General features: G+C 43.4%; 1 protein-coding gene across 1 annotated transcript in view; it reads right to left on the reverse strand.

Annotated features, from left to right (window-relative positions):
* The window catches only part of STOX1 (storkhead box 1), a 62,927-nt gene extending 54,548 nt beyond the window's left edge, over positions 1-8,379 (reverse strand). Inside the window, exon 1 of the mRNA XM_005907311.2 lies at positions 8,017-8,379. Within this exon, the coding sequence (XP_005907373.2) occupies positions 8,017-8,326 (310 nt within the window). The 5' untranslated portion in view covers positions 8,327-8,379. The remainder of the gene's footprint in view (positions 1-8,016) is intronic.
* Positions 8,380-19,167: the final 10,788 nt, after the last annotated feature.

A 19,167-nucleotide genomic window follows, 5' to 3' on the forward strand; every position in this document is an offset into this window, starting at 1 on the left:
GGACAGTCATTAACTACCCAGATGCAACATTCAGATCATCCAGCTTGATAACAAATATATCTACAAGACACCCTGTTGTGAGCCCTTTGGCTCTTTCAGACTAAACCCTTCAGCTGCCCCTGCCCAGAATAAGGGAAAAGGCAACATCTGGCAGAACAAAGCCAGAAAAACATGGCTGGAGAGATCCCGGGTAGAAAGGGAGGTGAGAGCAAAAGCAGGGTCAGAGCAGCTGTTTCTGCCATTTCCCAAACCTTGGAGTGAACCAAAGGCCTGGTAGGAATCTGACAGGCTCACAGGGAGAGTGAGTGCCAGGGCACTGGCTGGTGAAAATTACCAGAGTCTCTACAGGAACCCTGGAAGAACTGGTGGTGAATAGAGAGGAAGGTAAGAAACTCAAGTTAATAAACCCAAACAGTACCAGCCACATCACAGGCTTGATTCATTCCATTTCCTATCTGCAAAATGGGCAGAGTTATTTCAGGTTACTACTAAACAGAAGAAAAAGAATAAGCCATAAAAGACTGGATACCAAGGTCTGTTTGGGAGAGAAAAGAGATGGAACAGAAGCATTTGTTTTGCTGACTGGCTAAATAATCTGTCTGCAACACAGGAGACCCTGTTTCAATCCCTGGGTAGGAAAGATCCCCTGAAGAAGGGAATACTCCAGTATTCTGATCTGGTGAATTCCATGGATAGAGCTTGGCAGGCTACAGTCCACAGGTCACAAAAAGCTGGACACAACTGAATGACGAACACTAAATGATCTTGACATAACCATTAATTTCTCTGTGGTCATGATGTTTTAAAAGAAAAAAAGGCAGGACTTAAAAACACCCATTAATGAGGTTTCATTTCTAATAATAGTGGACAAGATATTATTAGACCAACCCTCTTGCAAAAAACCACCATAAACTTTGGACAAAATATAAAAACTTGAAAGTACTGAAATGCAACCAAAATCAGTAGAAACTGGAAGGGCAGTCCTCTCAGAAGGAAATGGCAATACATAAGTTTCTCATTTTTTATGGCCCTTCACCTAAAGGCAAGCTACATTAGGAGCCAGGCCAGGAGACTGAAACTATGGCAGAAACCCAAAAGCCGATCTTACTGGATTAAAGAATCTAAGGCCACTTTGGAGCAGCTACATCAGCAAGAAAGTGATGCTGAAAACAAGTGAGCCATGGAGGTGGAACCCCAAATTCTAAATATAAACTGACTGAACTGTGAACTATGCATGCAGAGGGCACAAGCAGCCTACCTTAAGAGATTTCAACCTGTCATTTACTGCAGGGGAGACAGAGTTCAGAGATAGGAGCACAGCCGAATTAGTTGCTTGATAAGCAAACAAACAAAAAAACTCTACTGAGGAAAATAATAATCCAGAGTGTCCACAACATATGACTCATATCAGAGACACAATCCATAATGTCAGAGATACAATCTATGTCTAGACAATACAAACAAAGTGAGCCATTCCAAAGAAAAGGCAACCAATGAGATGGATCCTAAGATGACTGAGATGGTAGAATTATAAGGAATTTTGTGTGTGTGTGTGTGGCCCATATAGGGATACAAGGAATAAAGAAGCTAGTATAGCTATTCTGAAAGATTTTTTTTAAAAAGAAAACATACTTACAATGAACAGGTTAGAAATCTCATTAGAGAAACAAATCATTAAAAAAGAAAATCAAATGGGGAATTCCCTGGTGTCCAGTGGTTAGAGACCTGGCTCTCTCACTGCCAAGGACGGATGTTCACTCCCTGGTCTGGGGATCTGAGATCCACAAGTTTCACAACGCAACCAAAAAATAAATAATAAAACAATTTCCCATCCGTTATTTTTAAAAAATAACCAAATGGGATCTACCCCAAAATAAAAACATATGTCTACACACAAACTTGCATAGAAATGTTCATAGCATTCTTCACAGTGGCCAAAAAGTGGAACCAACGCAAACAACCATCCACTGACGAGTAGATAAGCAAAATGTGGTACGTCCATATAGTGGAATATTATTCAGCCATAAAAATTAAGTACATAAGATATAACATGAAGGAACTTTGAAAACATTGTGCTAAGTAAAATGTACCAGACACAAAAGACCACATATTGTGTGGGTTCCATTTACATGAAATGTTCAGCATAGGCAAATTCATAAAGGTAGAAGGTAGATGACTGGTTGGCAGAGGCTTGGGCAAGGGGAGAACGGGGAGATATTGCTAGTGGATACAGAGTTTCTTTGGAGGTGATGAAAATGTTCTAGAATTAGATAATGGGAATGATCATACAACTGTAAATACACTAAAACCCACTGAATTGTAGACCTTAAAATGGTTAATTTTATGTTATGGGAATTATAGCTCAACTTCTTTTAAAGTAAGGTAAAACATTATGTGAAACTGGGTAATGAATATGAAACTCTGCAACTTTTCTGTAAATCTAAAATTTTTCCAAAACAAAAAGTTTATTTTAAAGTAATTCTATTTACAATAGAATCCAAAATTGTTTTCAGGGACATAAATTAACAAAAGATATTTAGGACTTAAATACTTAGAAGTGCAAATCACTGCCAAGACAAATGAAGACATAAATTGTTAAGATGTCAATTCTCCCTAAATAAGGGGGACCAAGCATCCCAGTCTGCCTGGGATAGAGGGGGTTCCCAAGATGCAAGACTATCATTTCCAAAACCAGAGCAGTTTGAGGAAAACCAGGATTAATTTCGCATCTAACTTCAAATTAATCTATTGTTTCAATACAATCCCAATTAAAATTCCAGGTGTATTTTTTTTTTAAAAAGACGTTGACAAGCTGATTCTAAAATTTATGTGGAAGAACAAAGTTGGAGGACTCACAACATCTGATTTCAAGTCTTACTATAAAGTACAGTAAGTACAGTATTGGTGAAAGGACAGACTCAGGATGAACGGAAATAGCCCCTTACATATATACTCAACTGATTTTCCACAAAGTTGCAAATGGAACTCAATGAGAAAGGTTAGTCTTTTCAACAAATTGTCATGAACAACTGGACACCCATATGCAAAAAGAAAAGAAAAACCTTCAAACTACACCTCATACCATTCAGGTGCTGTGTGCTGTGCTTAGTCGCTCAGTCGTGTCTGACTCTTTGTGACCCCATCGACTGTAGCCCTCTAGGTTCCTCTGTCCATGGGGATTTTCCAGGCAAGGCTACTGGAAGGGGTTGCCATGGCCTCCTCCAAGGGATCTTCCCAACCCAGGGATCAAACCCATGTCTCCTGCATTGCAGGCGGATTCTTTACCGACTGAGCCACTAGGGAACTCACATAAATAAAATGGCTCATAGACCTGAATGTAAAACCATAAAACTATAAAACTTCTAGTAGAAAACACTGGAGAAAACCTTTGGGGAATATAAAATGAGTGTAAAATCGTACAAACACTTTGGGAAAAGGTGCCATAAAACTAAACATAACCTACTAAGGAGTCAGCAATTCCTCTCCTAAGTAAGGACCCAGAAGAAATAAAAGCACAAAAAAAGTGTACAGAAATATTCATAAAAGTTTTTCGTATTAGCCATAAACTGGAAACATCCCAGATGTCCATCTAAGGATAAATGAATAAACCATGATATATTGACATTAGTAAAATGGATTTCTACTGAGCAATAAAAAGGAACAAATTAATAATGCAACAGAGATAAATCTCAGAAACACTGGGCTGAATGAAGAATCCTCACACAAAACAGTATATAGTCTATGATTTCACTTATGTGAAGCGCTTGAACAAGCAAACTTAATTTATGGTTTACACAGAAAAGTGGTTACTTCTGAGGGTGGGGGCAGAGCTGACTGGGAAGGGGCAGAGGGAACTTTCTAGGGTCATGGTAATTTTTCAAACTGTATTGGAAATTTGGGTTACACTCATGTATATTATATGAAAAATGCATGAAATGCTACATTTATAATTTGGGAATTTCACTGTTAATTTCATCTAAAAATTTCATTAGCTACTGAACCCAACAAGATGCGAATTCACAACACAACTCCAGAAACAAAGAAGAATAGGAGTTGTCCCATTCCTTCTCCTCACCATCTCTCCATATCCTACCCCCCGGCCATTCCCAAAATCAGATAAAGTAAGTCAGAACATTTCTGATGTTTGCCCAACTCTTGCACCATCAGGGCCTACGTATCCTTGAACTATTCCCCCAAATAAGATCTCAGAACAGAGTTTGAAATTTACACCTAGCATAAATTACTGGCTGGACTCGACTCAGAAGGAGCCCCTGTCATTTTACCTTGATTCCTCTGCGCTCAGAGATGTTTCAAGGAGCAGGTAAGAGAGACATGAGGAAAGGTGGGAAAATCCTCCCATCACCTCCCCTTCACCAACCCGACAGCCTGATCTTTAGTACCCTTCAAAGCACACACCAGGGTACTCTTGTCCAGCTGAATCAGAGACTTGCAAGAATCAGGTCTTGCAGTGCCCACATCTGTCACTGCAGGATGCAGAAGACTGCGTGTGAACCAGCCAGCTTCCAGAACACAGGCTCCCACTCAGCTCTCCCCTCTTGAACTAAATATGAAGTACACAGGCTGACTCCATCCTCTCCTTGAACACACTCAACTCTGAGTGAAAAGTACACTAAAACAGAAAAAAAAAACTCGAACAGTATCTAGCATATGAATACATTAATGAAACAAGTGTTTTGAAAAAGCCACAGGCATTTTTTTGTTTTTTTTTATGGCAGTGCTGCACAGCCTGAAGGATCTTGGTTTCTGGGATTGAACCCTGGCCACAGCAGTGAAAGCCCAGAATCCTAACCACTGTGGATCATCAAGGAACTCACACAGGCATTCTTATTTTCATTCTCATTCGATGAAAAAGATGAAAGGCCACACTGGCTGTGAAAGAGTTGGGATACCTCAACTATCAATTTCGGAAAACAAACTGGTTTGGCCAAGTGGCCTCCCCCTCCCTTACCCCAGGAGGCCATCATTAACCTTTCATCTCCCCAGTGGGCGTGGTCCTCCAGTAAGGACTGATTCATCCAAACACACACAGGTGTCCCCCATCTCCACCACCTGCAGTTTTGGGAAGCTTCCAGAGCTCAACCCATCAGTTGTTAAGGTCATTTGCTAATTTTTTTTAAAAAAGAACAGAAACAGAAAACACTTGAGGACTAGAGCACAAAAGAAGAGTTAGCGCCTGGTTATCCTGCTAAAGACCCTTCGGCCCCTTAGGGAAATACTGTCAGCCTGGAAACTATTCTTCTCACCAGAGTGAGTGAGTAAGTGGGGTAGAGAGAGTGAATAGGGAAAGAAGATGCACAAAACATGGGAGAAACAAACTGCTGTAGCCTTAAATTCAGATCTGTCCCCTTAAATTCAGATCTGTCCCCGGGGTTCAGGTGACCCCTGTCTGCTTGACTACAGCAATCCCTCCTTAAATCTTACAAGGCCACCATGAGCCCCGGGTTGGAAGCCTAGGAGAAGGCCCCACGGAGCACAGTGGGCTTATAAAACTGAGGGCCATTCCTCCTTGCCTCCCTGCATTTTGTCTGAGCTGGTCAGCAACACTTCCTAAGCCCAAATGCTCTTATATAGGAGTTGTTGTTAACTCATGTCCAACTCTTTGTGACCTCGTGGACTATAGCCCGCCAGGCTCCTGTGTCCATGGGACTCCTTCTCCCATGGACCCAGGGATTAAACCCACGTCGCCTGCATTGGCAGGCAGATTCTTTACTGCTAAGCCACCAGGGAACCCCTTACATAGGAGTACATGAGCCTCAAAAAACAAAACAACAATGAAAAATCTATGCCAAAGAGACCAAACTCATCTGACCAAATTGATGCTTTGTGTCTTTTTCTAACATTTTGCTCTTTCCCACAAGGTACTGAGAGTGGAGTGAAAACCTGCATTAGTTCTCAGCTGTTCTTCCTTGCCTTCCTGGAAGCTCATTTTAGCTTCTGGAAGCCAGACCTGCCAGATTTGTGAAAGCAAGTGGACTGAAATTTCCAGTATCTTTGAGAGAAATCCACTCCTCCTCCTCTCACCACCTTCTGGGACTCTTGAGGTGGCCCAAGAGCTGCCTTGATGCCTCCTCTCCTGCAATCTGACCCAAGGACCCCCAAATTAGACTAGTAATTAGCGAATACATTTAAAACAAACCTCTCTCCTCATGTGTATCCACTGACCAGCATCAAATAAGATCTCCCCTGTTTTGTTCCTCAAAATATCCCAGTAGGTGGTTTTGTATGAATTATGTTCAAATTCTTATCAATATTCTGTTAAATAACCTCAAAACTATTCCCTCCAAGAGCCCCTCATCAGGGGAGATGACCCAGAGTAAGAGCACTGTGCTGCACATGCCATAGAACACAGTGTCCATCATATCCTGAACTGCGCACTGAGGCAGCACTATCTAGTGGGTGGAGAATTAGAAGTACCTGGTGATATGTTCACTTTGTCCAATGCATCTTTCAGATGGCAGCAAACAGGGTCAATCCACGAACCAGCATTCACCACTGCTGGCTACACCCCAGGTGGCAGCATCACAGCTACCTTTGGCTTAGCACAAGCCCTCTCTATTTCACCCTCAGGTCCAGACCCCAACCCCATCCACTCCTCTGCAATATGCTCTGTGCTCACCCTTTGAAAGGGGGTTGGGGGAACCAGAGAATGCAGCCGCTAATTCAAACCAGAAAAACCGAGGACACAGGACTGAAAAGAGCTTTTCATCCAGCCTGTGTGAAAGACCCCTTCCCCTTTGAGAATTTTGGCTTGGCTACTTGGTTCACCGCTATCAAAGCCAGAAACCTATTTTCTTCACTCACTCCTGCAAGTAAAAGGAGATGAAATGTGTGTATGTGGCTTTGCAAATGAGCTCTTTAGGGAAGAAAAGTGGGGGGTGGGTAGAGGTACCACACAGAATTGGATGCATGGAGGTGAGAAGACAAGGTTCGACCTCACTGGCCTAGGATGTGGAGACATCACCTCTGAGCAGATGATACACAACATCAAGCACCTCATGCTATCCTGCTCCCTTACACCTGGGGACTAAAACAAATGTGTTTTATTGCTGCTCCTTGTTCTCCTCCTCCTCCTCCCAGGATGATTTATGGGCTGAGACAGAGAGGGGTTCTTCCGTAGGAGTCAAAATTGAGCGCTGGAACAACTGGAGACTTGTGAATAGCACACCATCAAATGGTACAGCCCCACATAAATGCAGACAGAACCAGGCTGTTCACAGGGAGCTGACACTCACATGAGTTTAGTGGGTAACAGAGACCACTCAGTGATGTGGCGGCTTATGTTCTTAATGAGAAACTATTTTACACAAGCAAAAAGCTGCTGTCTCCTAACAAATGGACTCTGAAAAGACTGGAAAGGAGGAATTCTCCCTATTTAGCTAATGGGATGGGATGTGTCCAGAACGCCATGTGTCATTTCTTTTTCCCTAGCAGTTAACGACCCCAAACCCTCCACTAGGCTCTGTTCCAAGACCACCACACCACCCAGTACAGCAGGGCATGAAAACCACAGCCTGTTGTCCGCTCCAAGCGTGTAATTCGAAACAAAACAAACAAAACATCAGCCAGTTCACAATCGGTAGATTCTGGCCAGCTCCTGGTGTACATTTCCTAAGCACCCCCACCCATGAAGCCGGGGCTGAGGCCCCTGTCTCCTGACCGCACACCTCCGGCTCCCGGGGCCCTAAACCTCTCTCCCTAAAACATCACTTTTCCAGACTGAAAGTTCCTTCGATCAGGAACCTGTGCACTTCACTGCCTCAAACAGTTGAGGAATGGAGACACCCTAAAGTTGGCCCAGGGCACGTCCAGTCATGTCTCGTTGAAAGTGGAAGCTCTCGTGTCCCAGCAAGAAGGAACGTCTCAGGACAGTTCTTCTCCAGCCACTCTGTCTGCGCTCCCAAACCCGCACCCTCCACCGCCAGTTCCCGCCCCAAAGGCCAGGGCTCGGTCCCGCAGCTCGCGCCTGACGCTCTCCCTTCCGGGCCCCGCACTCACCCACCGCCAGGATGCGAAAGCCCCGCGGCGGGCGCAGGGCCCGGCGACACCAGGCGTCGCGCAGCACCTGCAGGCTGGCGGGAGGTGCGTGCACCAGCAGTACCCCGCGCCGCAGCCATCCTTGGAAGGCCAGCCGCGAGGCGGCGCGCGCCAGCCGGGAGTTCCAGAAGCAGCGCGCGTTGGCTCTTCGGAAGGCGCGGAACACAGCGCGCCCCCCAGGCTCCTCCGCACCCTCCGCCTCCTCCTGCGCCTGCAGCCTGCACAGCACCAGCGCCAAGGAACCTGGCGCCAGTTGCACGGGCTGGGCCATGCTGCCTCGGCGGCCAGGTTCCGCAGCTTCTGTGCGCTGGTGGCCGCGGTCTGCGGGAGGGATCGGCTTACTGTGCGCGGCGCCGGCTGCCGGGGGAACGGGGCTCTAGGGGGCGGGGTCGACTTGAGCGCCGGGCAGGGGGTGGGGCGGAACGTGCCAGTGGCCTGGGGACGGCCACTGCTTTCACCCGAGAGGCGGCCAGTAGGAGTTTCCAAGTGCTGAATTCCCAGGTCATTCTCCATACCCCAACCCAATCCCCCAACTCCCACTCCGGGGGACTCCCCACTTTCCTGCTTCCCGGCAACCCGAGCTCCTCTTCCCCCATGGGCCGTCACTGGGGCTTTACCCGACCGGTGGGCGGGGGGCGCCCACAGCTCCCGCCGAATCAAGCTCCCTCCAACTGCGGCGCGAACGGCAGGTCAGGGTTCCGCAGAGCCCGGAGGACTAGGACGGCCGCCTTGGCCCTGGCTTTGGGATCGTCCCCAAGAAGACGCCACGAGGGATGGACTCCCTCGGGTCAGGAGTTAGGTCTCCGTCTGCTTCTAATCAGTTTGCGTAAGTTACTTTCCCTCTGTGACCTCCGTTTACTCTCTAGTAAAATAAGGAGTTGGGACTCAATTCTAAGAACCTTTTTCGTGACTTTCTGAGGTTCTAGTGTCTGGTCCCGCTCCTGGGTTATCACATTCACTTGAAGTGTTAAGGGACAAAGAATGATCCGGAGGCTCCATCTCGATCGGCTGGCGAGGCGCTGTAGTGAAATCCGTGAAATTCAGACCTCGGTTGGGATGGGGATTCAGACAAAAATCCCCAGGAGTGTATGGAAAGAAACTTGTGATCTGTCACAGCAGACTCTAGCCAGTGCCTCGCAGCATTGGGGACAGTTCAGATGCTGAGGGGAAAGAAGGCTGGAATCCTGACTGTTGCACTGGGTGAGGAGAGCTCCTGGGGGTAAGAACAGAAAGGAATGGAAGGGCAGTCGAAAATCAGCATTTTAAGAGGGAGCAGAGGGGCTTGAGGACACTTGGGAGTCAGTCCAGATTCCCACTCCCTCAGCTTATTAGTTATCAGTAACAACTACAATAATTTGAGATAATCTTCACCTTGCTCCTAGTGAGTCATTATCACAGTAAATGATAGGGGATGTTGTTAATAGCTAGAGCTAACATATATTGAACACTGTATGCTGGAGGCCTTAATTTCACAACTCCATGTTAACTTCTCTTAGTATCTCTCCCTCTCTCTCTAACAGATAAGGTAACTGAAGCTAGGTTGGATTCAGAAGCACTTCCTGGTCAAACAGATAGTAAGAAATGGAGTCAGACAGCTTCCAAGTCAGAGCTCCCTATGACAAATTAAGTCTGACACAATTTTCAGTTTAAATAAGCAGGCAAACCTGAGACAACCATCTCACATTTCATTTCTGACTGAGATGGACAGATGGATAAATACAGCACAGAGCCCAAATGAACTAAATGTCTGTCTGTATAGCCAAGCTCCTCCTCTCTGTCGTGAGAGATGACATTACTGTGTTCCCCAACCTGGGGAACTATGACTTTAATCTTTATATCTAGCATCTATGACAGTGTCTATGATATCTCTATATTTCTAGTATCTATGACATAATTTCCATTTACACTCAACTCACTCTACCTAGAACTGTACTGAGAATTTGACATGTGTAATTTTATTCTCAGAATTAACCATCTGAAAGGGGGTAATATTATTGAGCCCCATCTTCCCTCCAGAACAAATAACTGCCAACAATGTATATCACTTTTCCATTGTCCTATTTCCAGATCTCTCTTGCCCACTTCATCAAGCCTGAAATTCTGCCAGTACAATCCCACCTTAGAAAGACTATGTCTCCAGAGTCTCAAAGCACATTCATTGTGTCTCCCATTTGTACTTTTTGTGAAGATTTAGTTCATTTAATTTGCTAATGTCTGCAAAAATAGTGGCATTTCATGGGACAGGACCATAGGCTCAGTAAAGTGTTTTGGGGCTTTAAGACCATTAGGAAGATTGAGATGGCTTATCCTAAGAGAAGGGAACAGGCAGCTAGTGCCTTTGATTGAATTGAGGGAATGGCACTATGGGAGCACCCTATATGGAGGGACACTTGCGGATACTTGTAGCGACTACAGTCTAAGGCATCAGCCTTGAGAACCACAGTGACAAGCTCTCTGAAGCAATGCAGTCAAGACTATTGCTGGGGCCTCTCTGAACAAACCTGGTGGTGAGTGCAAGCGACACTGACATCAGTACTCTGTGTCAGCAGGTGCTGAGGTAACTGAGCACCCCAGGAAAAATATCAAGCCCTGTTTTCCTCGTTTTCTGGGTATCATGTAAACCCCCAGGTTTTCTTGTTTGTGACAGTTCCAAGGAGTAGACTTCCTGGAACATGCTCAAGACATGGTCAACTCTGGCAAATGGAACTTGTGAGCTTGTTTGGTTTAGAAAACTGAAGAGTAACAGATTCATTCTTGCTACACTATAATTGCCAGAAAAGACGAACTGGGTCATTTGCTGCTCACACCTGCCTGGTGTCTGTCCTCTCTTAGGACAGATGATCCAGTTCAGTAATCCTGATTCGGGGCTTTTCACACCCTGATTCCAGCCTGTCCTCCATCTCCATCTTTGCCTTCCTCCTCCAATCCACACCAAGGATCTTATGCTGCAGCTACTCAAAACTACACACCTTCCCAAATATGCTTCCACATCTTTGCTCACACTATTTCCTCTGCCTTGAAGGCCTCTCACCTTTCCATCAGGTGGTATACTACAAAGGCCAGCTCATAAAACCTGTGACACATCCAGGAAAATTAAATCTGTACTTAGAGCTTTGTTAACCCTCTCATAATACCTGTGTGTTCAAAGTTATAATATTTACTTACCTGTCTTGTTAGGCAACTTGAAAGGGCCAGGCTTCTGCTTGATTCATCTCTGTGACCCATCATATAGCCCAGTACCTGGGCCACAGATTTGTTCCATCTGAATCAAATCTAATTTAACTAGTGCTTGATCCAGGATAACCGTTTTTCTTGCTTTCTTGCTAGCCTGGTGTCCCCACCATACACAGAAGCATTCTGTTTTGAGGTTGAATCACAGGAAGACCTTGGTGCCCAACAGTCAATGCTGAGGTCAAAGCCTCAAGGAACATGCACCCAGGTCCCACGCATCCAGGCACCTGCAGTTCAGTTGTTTCTCTGGAGTCATTTTATGACACATGTTATACTCAGTATTAACTACCTCAAAATTTTCTGCACACTAAAATTCATCAAGTTGAAGTTCTTTCCCCTTAACTCAGAAAATCAAGCCTTGACACTTTAGGCTGATTTAGAGAGCATTTTATATCTGGGTTCACTTTATTATGACCATTTCTGCTTCTACAACACATTTGTTTCCTTTATCAGAGGGGGGAAAAAAAGCCACACAGACTTTTGTTTCTATTTCCCAAAGGGAAATGTGAGGCTTTCCCAAGCAACTGTGATGACTCAAGGACAGAAAAAAGGAAGTGGGAGCAGGGGAAGGACATTTAATGCCATTTCTTTTTAAAGAAAAAACATTACCTTTTTTTTCTAGCTGTTTTATTTAGGCAAGACTCTGGGCCACAGTAGCTTTGTCTGTAAACTGAGTTACCAGAACACTTGACTGACCCGAGAGTTTTCTTGGAGTCCCTTGCAGCTTCACAATTCTACAGCTCCACCTTCACTCCCAACAGGAGAAACCCTAATGCAGTTTTGGTAATCATTGAGCCTAATGAGGTCCTAAGAGAAAAAGAGCCTGAGGGTCCGATATCCCCAAGTTGATTCAGATTTGCCTTTAAACGTTTATTTTTAAAATTGTTTTTATTCATGTGCTTTTGGCTGCTCTGGGTCTTTGTTCCTGCACAGGCTTTTCTCTAGTCGTGGAAAGCAGGACCTACTCTCTAGTTGAGGTGTGCTTTAGATTCTCATTGGGGTGGCTTCTCTTGTTGTGGAGCATGGGCTCTAGGGCCTGTAGGCTCAGCAGTTGTGGCTCCCAGACTCTAGAGCACAGGCTCAAGTGTCATGGTGCTCAGACACGGGATATTCCCGGATCAGGGATCAAACCCACGTCTCCTGCATTGGCAGGTGGATTCTTCATCACTTAGCCACCAGGGAAGCCTGCCTTTAAACATTTCACTTCTTTATCTTCTCAATGGCAAGAGGTCAAAAAAAGATAAACACTGGAGAAAAAAGATCCTTAGCTTGGAACACTAAGAGGCTAAGAATACCAGAAATTCCATAATTCTGATGTGAGAAATGATTTAAAAAAAAACCAAAAAACTATTTTGGTCCTTGTTAAAACGGTAAGGAAAATTTTGCTCAAGGCTATCGCAAAGTCTAGATAGCAAAGAGAGCTATCTATCTTTGCAAAGACAGCAAAGAAGCTGGGGATTTTTGCCAAGGAGCAGAATGAGGAAGTCAGTGGATAGAAAATTACTGATAGGAGACATCAAGGATGGGGAATCCTTGCTAAACCTCAAGGATTTATACACTGAGGTGGGGGATGCAGAACTGATCAGTTAAAGGATTTGTACTAACCTGATTTAACAATATTCTTGGGCAGGACAGGCAGAAGACTAAGATGAGGCCCAATTTGGGGCCTAGTCAAAAAGAGGACTCAGAAAAGAAACAACAAAAACCTACTGTATAGCACAGAGAACTTATTCAGTATCTTGTAGTACCTATAATGGGAAAGAATCTGGAGAAAAATATATATACGGATGTACAACTGAATCACTATGCTGTATACCCAAAACTAACCCAACATTATCAGTCAACCCCACTCCAGTACTCTTGCCTGGAAAATCCCATGGACGCAGGAGCATGGTGGGCTGCAGTCCATGGGGTCACGAAGAGTCGGACACGACTGAGTGACTTCATTTTCACTTTTCACTTTCATGCATTGGAGAAGGAAATGGCAACCCACTCCAGTATTCTTGCCTGGAGAATCCCAGGGATGACGGAGCCTGGTGCGGGGCCGTCTATGGGGTCGCACAGAGTCGGACACGACCAAAGCAACTTAACAGCAGCACCACCATACTTCAATAAAAATAAAAAAATACTATAAATAAATAAAAATTTAAAAACAGGGCTCATAAAGGACTGTATACTTTGGTCAAGGAACATCTTTGTCAGGAGCCAGTACAAAACTTTCCATCACTCTGCCCTTCCCTACTTCATTAAAGAAATTAATATCCATAAAGCATTTAAAACACCCCATAATCCCATTTTTGTTTGGGGAGGGGACTACTGAAATAATTATCATGTTAACAAAAATTATTTGTAGACAGATTACAAGCAATTTTTCTATGAGCTTCTCTATACTTTCAAAAAATTCTACAATTAAAAAGAGGCCCCAATAATTTTTGAGTTAAAGGAAGTAAAGGCAGCTGACTCTTCTGCACTGGGTCCATTAAAACCAATACGTTTTCTAACTAAAATGAGCCGACTCCATCACTCCACCTTCCCATTAAACTTGGGGTCAGAGAGCAGGTCTCAGACCTGGAAAATATTACTTCTGGAAAGAAAGCTGGAACAGCAATCTGTCAAAAAGGCATAGCAACTAAGTGCCCTGAGCCAAAGCTAGTCAGCAAAATTCCTATTACTTGAAACATGGAAAATCAGATTAACTATTTCCCTGACACCAAAAAATAAAGTATGGAGGCCTAATGCAAGGTGCCAAATTCAGTTTCAGGCATTTTAAAGGAGCCTGCCTGTGTGTGCACTCAAGTCGTATCTCTTTGTGGCCCCATGGATTGTAGCCTGCCAGGCTCCTCTGTCCATGAAAATTTCCAGGGAAGAATACTGGAACAGGTAGCCATTTCCTTCTCCAGGGAAATCTTCCCAACCCAGGGATCAAACCCATGTCTCCTGCTTGGCAGGCAGATTCTTTACCACTGTGCTGACTGGGTATCCCACTATTTACATGCAGATCTGATCAAAAATGAGTTGTCCTCACTCCAGTTGCCCAGATTTCAAACGATCTGTTTCCAGTGAGGCCCCTGCCTTCCAGGTACAAGTCTCTCTTCTCTGCTTTCTTATGGGGAAGAAGGATGCTAACTTCCCTCACACTGAAATTGTCATGGACTGTGAAACAAAGTGTTGCCTTCCCCGTTCTGACAGTCTACCTGTTACCAGTTGTTAAGCAGGAATCCAGGATTACCTTTTATTCATCTATGTATCCTCTAGAATGCCCCCACAGCCCTGCTCAAAAGCAAGGAACAAGATGATAAAGAACAAAAGTGTGGTACCAGAGAACTAGTTCAAGTTGATACCAATCAACCCTGCTTTAGGCCTAAACAGATGTAACTCACTGAACATTCTACAGAGGAACTGAATAAAACATGAAGCTTTATAGAAGCATCTATAATACAAGAACAAGTACTTACTGAGCCTCCTGAATCCCTGGCACTGCCTTGGGTAATAAAGAGGATACAACCATAAAGGATGCATTTCCATTATTTCAAGTAGTTTACCATCTAATGTTTTTCTTTTCATGAAAAAAAAAAAGCAGGGGAGGAGAGGTTAAAAGGACTTCCCTGGCAGTCCAGTGGTTAAGACTCCATGCTCCCAGTGCAGAGGGCAGGGGTTCGATCCCATCCCACATACCACGTGGCAAGCCCTCCCCCACTAAAATTAAAAAAAGACTTACAACATGCCAACCAAAGCAACAAAGTGTGGGCCTTATTTGGGTTACTGAACACTTTGAACAAACTCAATGTGAAACATGAGATACAAACACTGTCTGGATATTTGATACAAAGAAAAGGACAAATGAAGGGACACGTGAAATGTGATTTATGAAGAAACAAATATGCTCTTAAAGTAGCTTCACCTTTAAATATGTATGTCAATTCATTGAGTAAGTTGGTGATTTCTTTTCTGCTCTTCAGTAAAAATTACTACTAACCCTCAGTCATCACCTCTAACAAAAAAGTACATCTAGGTAGCTGAGTAGTTGTAAAATATAGCTGCCAGTAAGACCAAAAAAAAAAAAATTAATATTTTTAAATAACATCTTTAAAGGAGAAAAATGTCTGCTTTCTAATAATCTCTGGCATTGTGTTCTCTTCACTCACCAAAACCAAACAAAGCAAAACAACAATAGGAAAGAATAGCACTGGAAAAATAGAAGTGGTATGAATGAGCCTTTGTATATAGAGTTGCTGCTGCTAAGTCGCTTCAGTTGTGTCTGACTCTGTGCGACCCCACAGACGGCAGCCCACCAGGCTCCGCCGTCCCTGGAATTCTCCAGGCAAGAACACTGGAGTGGGTTGCCATTTCCTTCTTAGGAGACTACAAATTTTGATCTTACGATCAGAGCTGTGACATTGTTCCTCATATTAGGACAAAGATTCACACTGAGGATACATTAAGATTTGTTTCCCTTAAGTAAACTGATCTCCATTCCACATATATAAAATAACATTTCTTGGGTTAACTTCTCCTGTAATGGAATCAGAAAATCTAATAATATAGCTAAAAGGAATTTTGTTTCATCTGTTCTGTCAAAACACTTCATAATCTGAGGGAGGGCCACAGAAGTTAAAAAGTTGCACAGGGTCCATAGCCAGTTAAGTGTTTGAGCCAAGAGAGTGAGAGAGATCTTCGATACTCAAGTCTAGAGCAGAGATGGGCAAACTATGGATGGTGGGTCATATCTAGCCTACCTTTTGTTTTAGTATGGGCTGCAAGCTAAGACTGATACTTACATTTTTAAATAGTTGAAGAAAAAAAAATCAAAAGAAAAATATTTCTTGATGGGGAAATTAAATGAAATTCAAATTTATGGCCATTACGTTTTTTAAAATTTTATTGGAGCATAGTTGACTTACAACGTTGGGTTGTCCATTATGTTTTACTGGAACACCAACACACTCTTTCATTTATGCATTCTCTATGGCTGCTCTTGTCAGCAGAGTTAAGTGGTTCCAACAGACTGTATGGTCTGCAAGACCTAAAATATTCCCTCTCTGGCCCTTCAAAGAAGACTGCAGAATCCTGGTTTAGAGCTCTATTCATGTCAAGACTGCTTCACAGAACAGGGCCAGACATATGGAAAGTATTCTCAGCGCACAAATGGCAGGCCTCCTGGTTCAACCCAGTTGCTCTGCATGCTGGATGCTGCCGGAAGAGGGGAGAAATGGTAGCTGCCCCTGCTTGTCCTCCAGCCGACATGCTGAGCTGAGGTGGGGGGATTTAGTTTCTGTTCTCACTGCCCATTTAATCATGAGCCTCTCAGCTAACCCTGTCAACAGGGAGACCAATTAGTGCCAATTTCTATGTGAAAGGCATTTCCTTAAGGCAGAACTGAGATCTCCACCTCATTTCACACAAACAATTCAAGGTCACAAGGTTAACCTGGTTAGAGTCAAACCAGGGCTTAAAAAGTGAAAGGCAGCCTTTCTTACAAAGCCCTAGAGCTCTCTAGACTCCTTAGGAAAAAGCATCCAAGAATGTACCTCATTTACCACAAGTGGACCTAACACTATAGGGGTAAACAGCCAACAAGCCCTGCAAATTTAATATCCCTCTACAAGATTACTCTCAGATTTCCCACAGATGTTTATGGCAAAACTTTATTGGAGCCGTGTGTAATGATCAGCTTCCTTGGAATTCAAGAGCATTAGGTTTTCCACTTGACCCACCTCCAAGGGCCAGTGAGTTTTCAAAATGCATTTCTTACAAGTGAAAATATTCTTTTATAGGCAATTTTGTTTTGTACTAGATTGCCTAAAACTTCACTGTAAATAAATTTTTCTGTGCACACTGTAATATTTTAGTAAGATGAGCAGAGCTTACTTCTTAAACCTTTTGATGGATCACTTCATTAAAAAAACTTGTTTCTGGAGACTGCATAGTTATTCCAAAGAATTCCTAATTTTCAAAAAGTGATGTGCTATTCACATAATATAAATTTATTCTAAATAAATCAAGATTATTTTAAAATGAACAGTTCAGTGGCAATCACTACATTTACAATGTCATGGTTTCTTATGTCAATGTAGCCTTTTATAATATTTATAATACTATTATATTAATATTTTGACTATTAAGAGGACACATACACACACACTGTCCATGTTCCACAAATGAATTTGAAGCCAAGAATTGTTTTTTAAACCAATAAACTGTCCCTCTTGGACATTCAAATTGCCAAATGGTGAAGAGAGGTAAATCACACTAAAGGATAAGAGAAAAATTCTTTTAAGCTGATTATAACCACTCAGAGATTTACTAGGTTTTTCTAGGGTTTGATCCCTGGGTCGGGAAGATCCCTTGGAGAAGGGAATGGCAACCCACCCCAGTATTCTTGCCTGGAGAATTCCATGGACAGAGGAGCTTGGTGGGCTACAATCCATGGGGTCGCAAAGAGTAGGACACAACTGAGTGACCAACATACACACACACACACGAGGTTGCAGACATTTCTTTGGGGACATTAGTATCTCCCAATATTCAGCCCACTCCAGTATTCTTGCCTGGAAAATTCCATGGACTAAGGAGCCTGGTAGGCTATAGTCCATGGGGTCGCAAAGAGTCGGACACGACTGAGCGACTTCAATATTCCTCCAAACCACACACTTTTTATTTTTTAAAGAATGCCTCTATTATTTCTGAAAAATGACATACCTCATAATTAAAAATTTAAAATACAAAAAGAAAAACATTAACTTGAGATTCTACCATCCAGAAACGATCTTTAACAACAGGGCAAACATTGTTTTAGGTAAATATAGACAGAAAGAAACAAGTTTAGAAAAATAGAATCATATTATGTATCACATTTTAAATTAAAAATATTAGTATCAAGATGGAATAGACATGGAGAAGGAAATGGCAACCCACTCCAGTAATCTTGCCTGGGAAATCCCATGGACAGAGGAACCTGGTGGGCAAAGAGTCAGACACGACTGAGGGAGAGGCAGGCGCTCGCTAGAGGCCCCAGAGCTTTTGATGGCAGAGCCAGCACTGTGGCTGAGGACTCCCGGCTCCCAGGCCTCTCTCACCAGATAGGAGCGTGGAAAACTAGTCTAAAATATGCCTGAGGGCTTTCCTGGCAGCTCAGTGGTAAAGAATCGCCCCCCTGCAGTTCCACCCCTGGTCTGGGAAGACCACACGTCGCAGAGCAACTGAGCCCATGCATTACAGCCACTGGGCCAGGGCTCTTGAGCCCGGGAGCCGCAGAACTGAGGTCTGTGGGCACCAGAGCCCATGCTCCGCAACAAGAGGAGCCACAGCTAGAGAAAAGCCCACGCAGCATGAAGACCGTGCACAACCATAAATAAAATCATTTAAAAACAAAACAAAAAGATGGAATAGACAAACTTTTCTGTATTCTTCCCATTTAATAATAACTATAAGACCTTGGGGGTATCTTCAACTTCCAAGTTAATCACATTATATTAGTTATAACAGTAGGAAAGTTGTGAAAGAGAGTAAATCCTACGAGTTCTCGTCACAAGGAAAAAATCTTTTTCTTTTTGTATCTATATGAGATGAAGACTGCTAACTGAATTTATTGAGATGGGACTTCCCTGGCCATCCAGTAGTTAAGACTCTCTGCTTCCACTGCAGAGGACATGGGTTCAGTCAGGGGACTAAGATCCTGCAAGCCACACAGTAGAGTCAAAAATTTTTAATTAAAAAAATAATTTCAGTAATCATTTCACAATACATGTAAGTCATTATGCTGTATACCTTAAATACAGTGGTGTACATCATGTTAATAGAACTGGGGGCAATTTTTTAAATATATATATTAACAGGGAAAAAAACTCAACGGATGACCCAGCAATTCTACTCCCAGGTATA

The sequence above is a fragment of the Bos mutus genome, chromosome 28, assembly GCF_027580195.1.
Source record: "Bos mutus isolate GX-2022 chromosome 28, NWIPB_WYAK_1.1, whole genome shotgun sequence".
NCBI classification, from domain to species: domain Eukaryota; kingdom Metazoa; phylum Chordata; class Mammalia; order Artiodactyla; family Bovidae; genus Bos; species Bos mutus.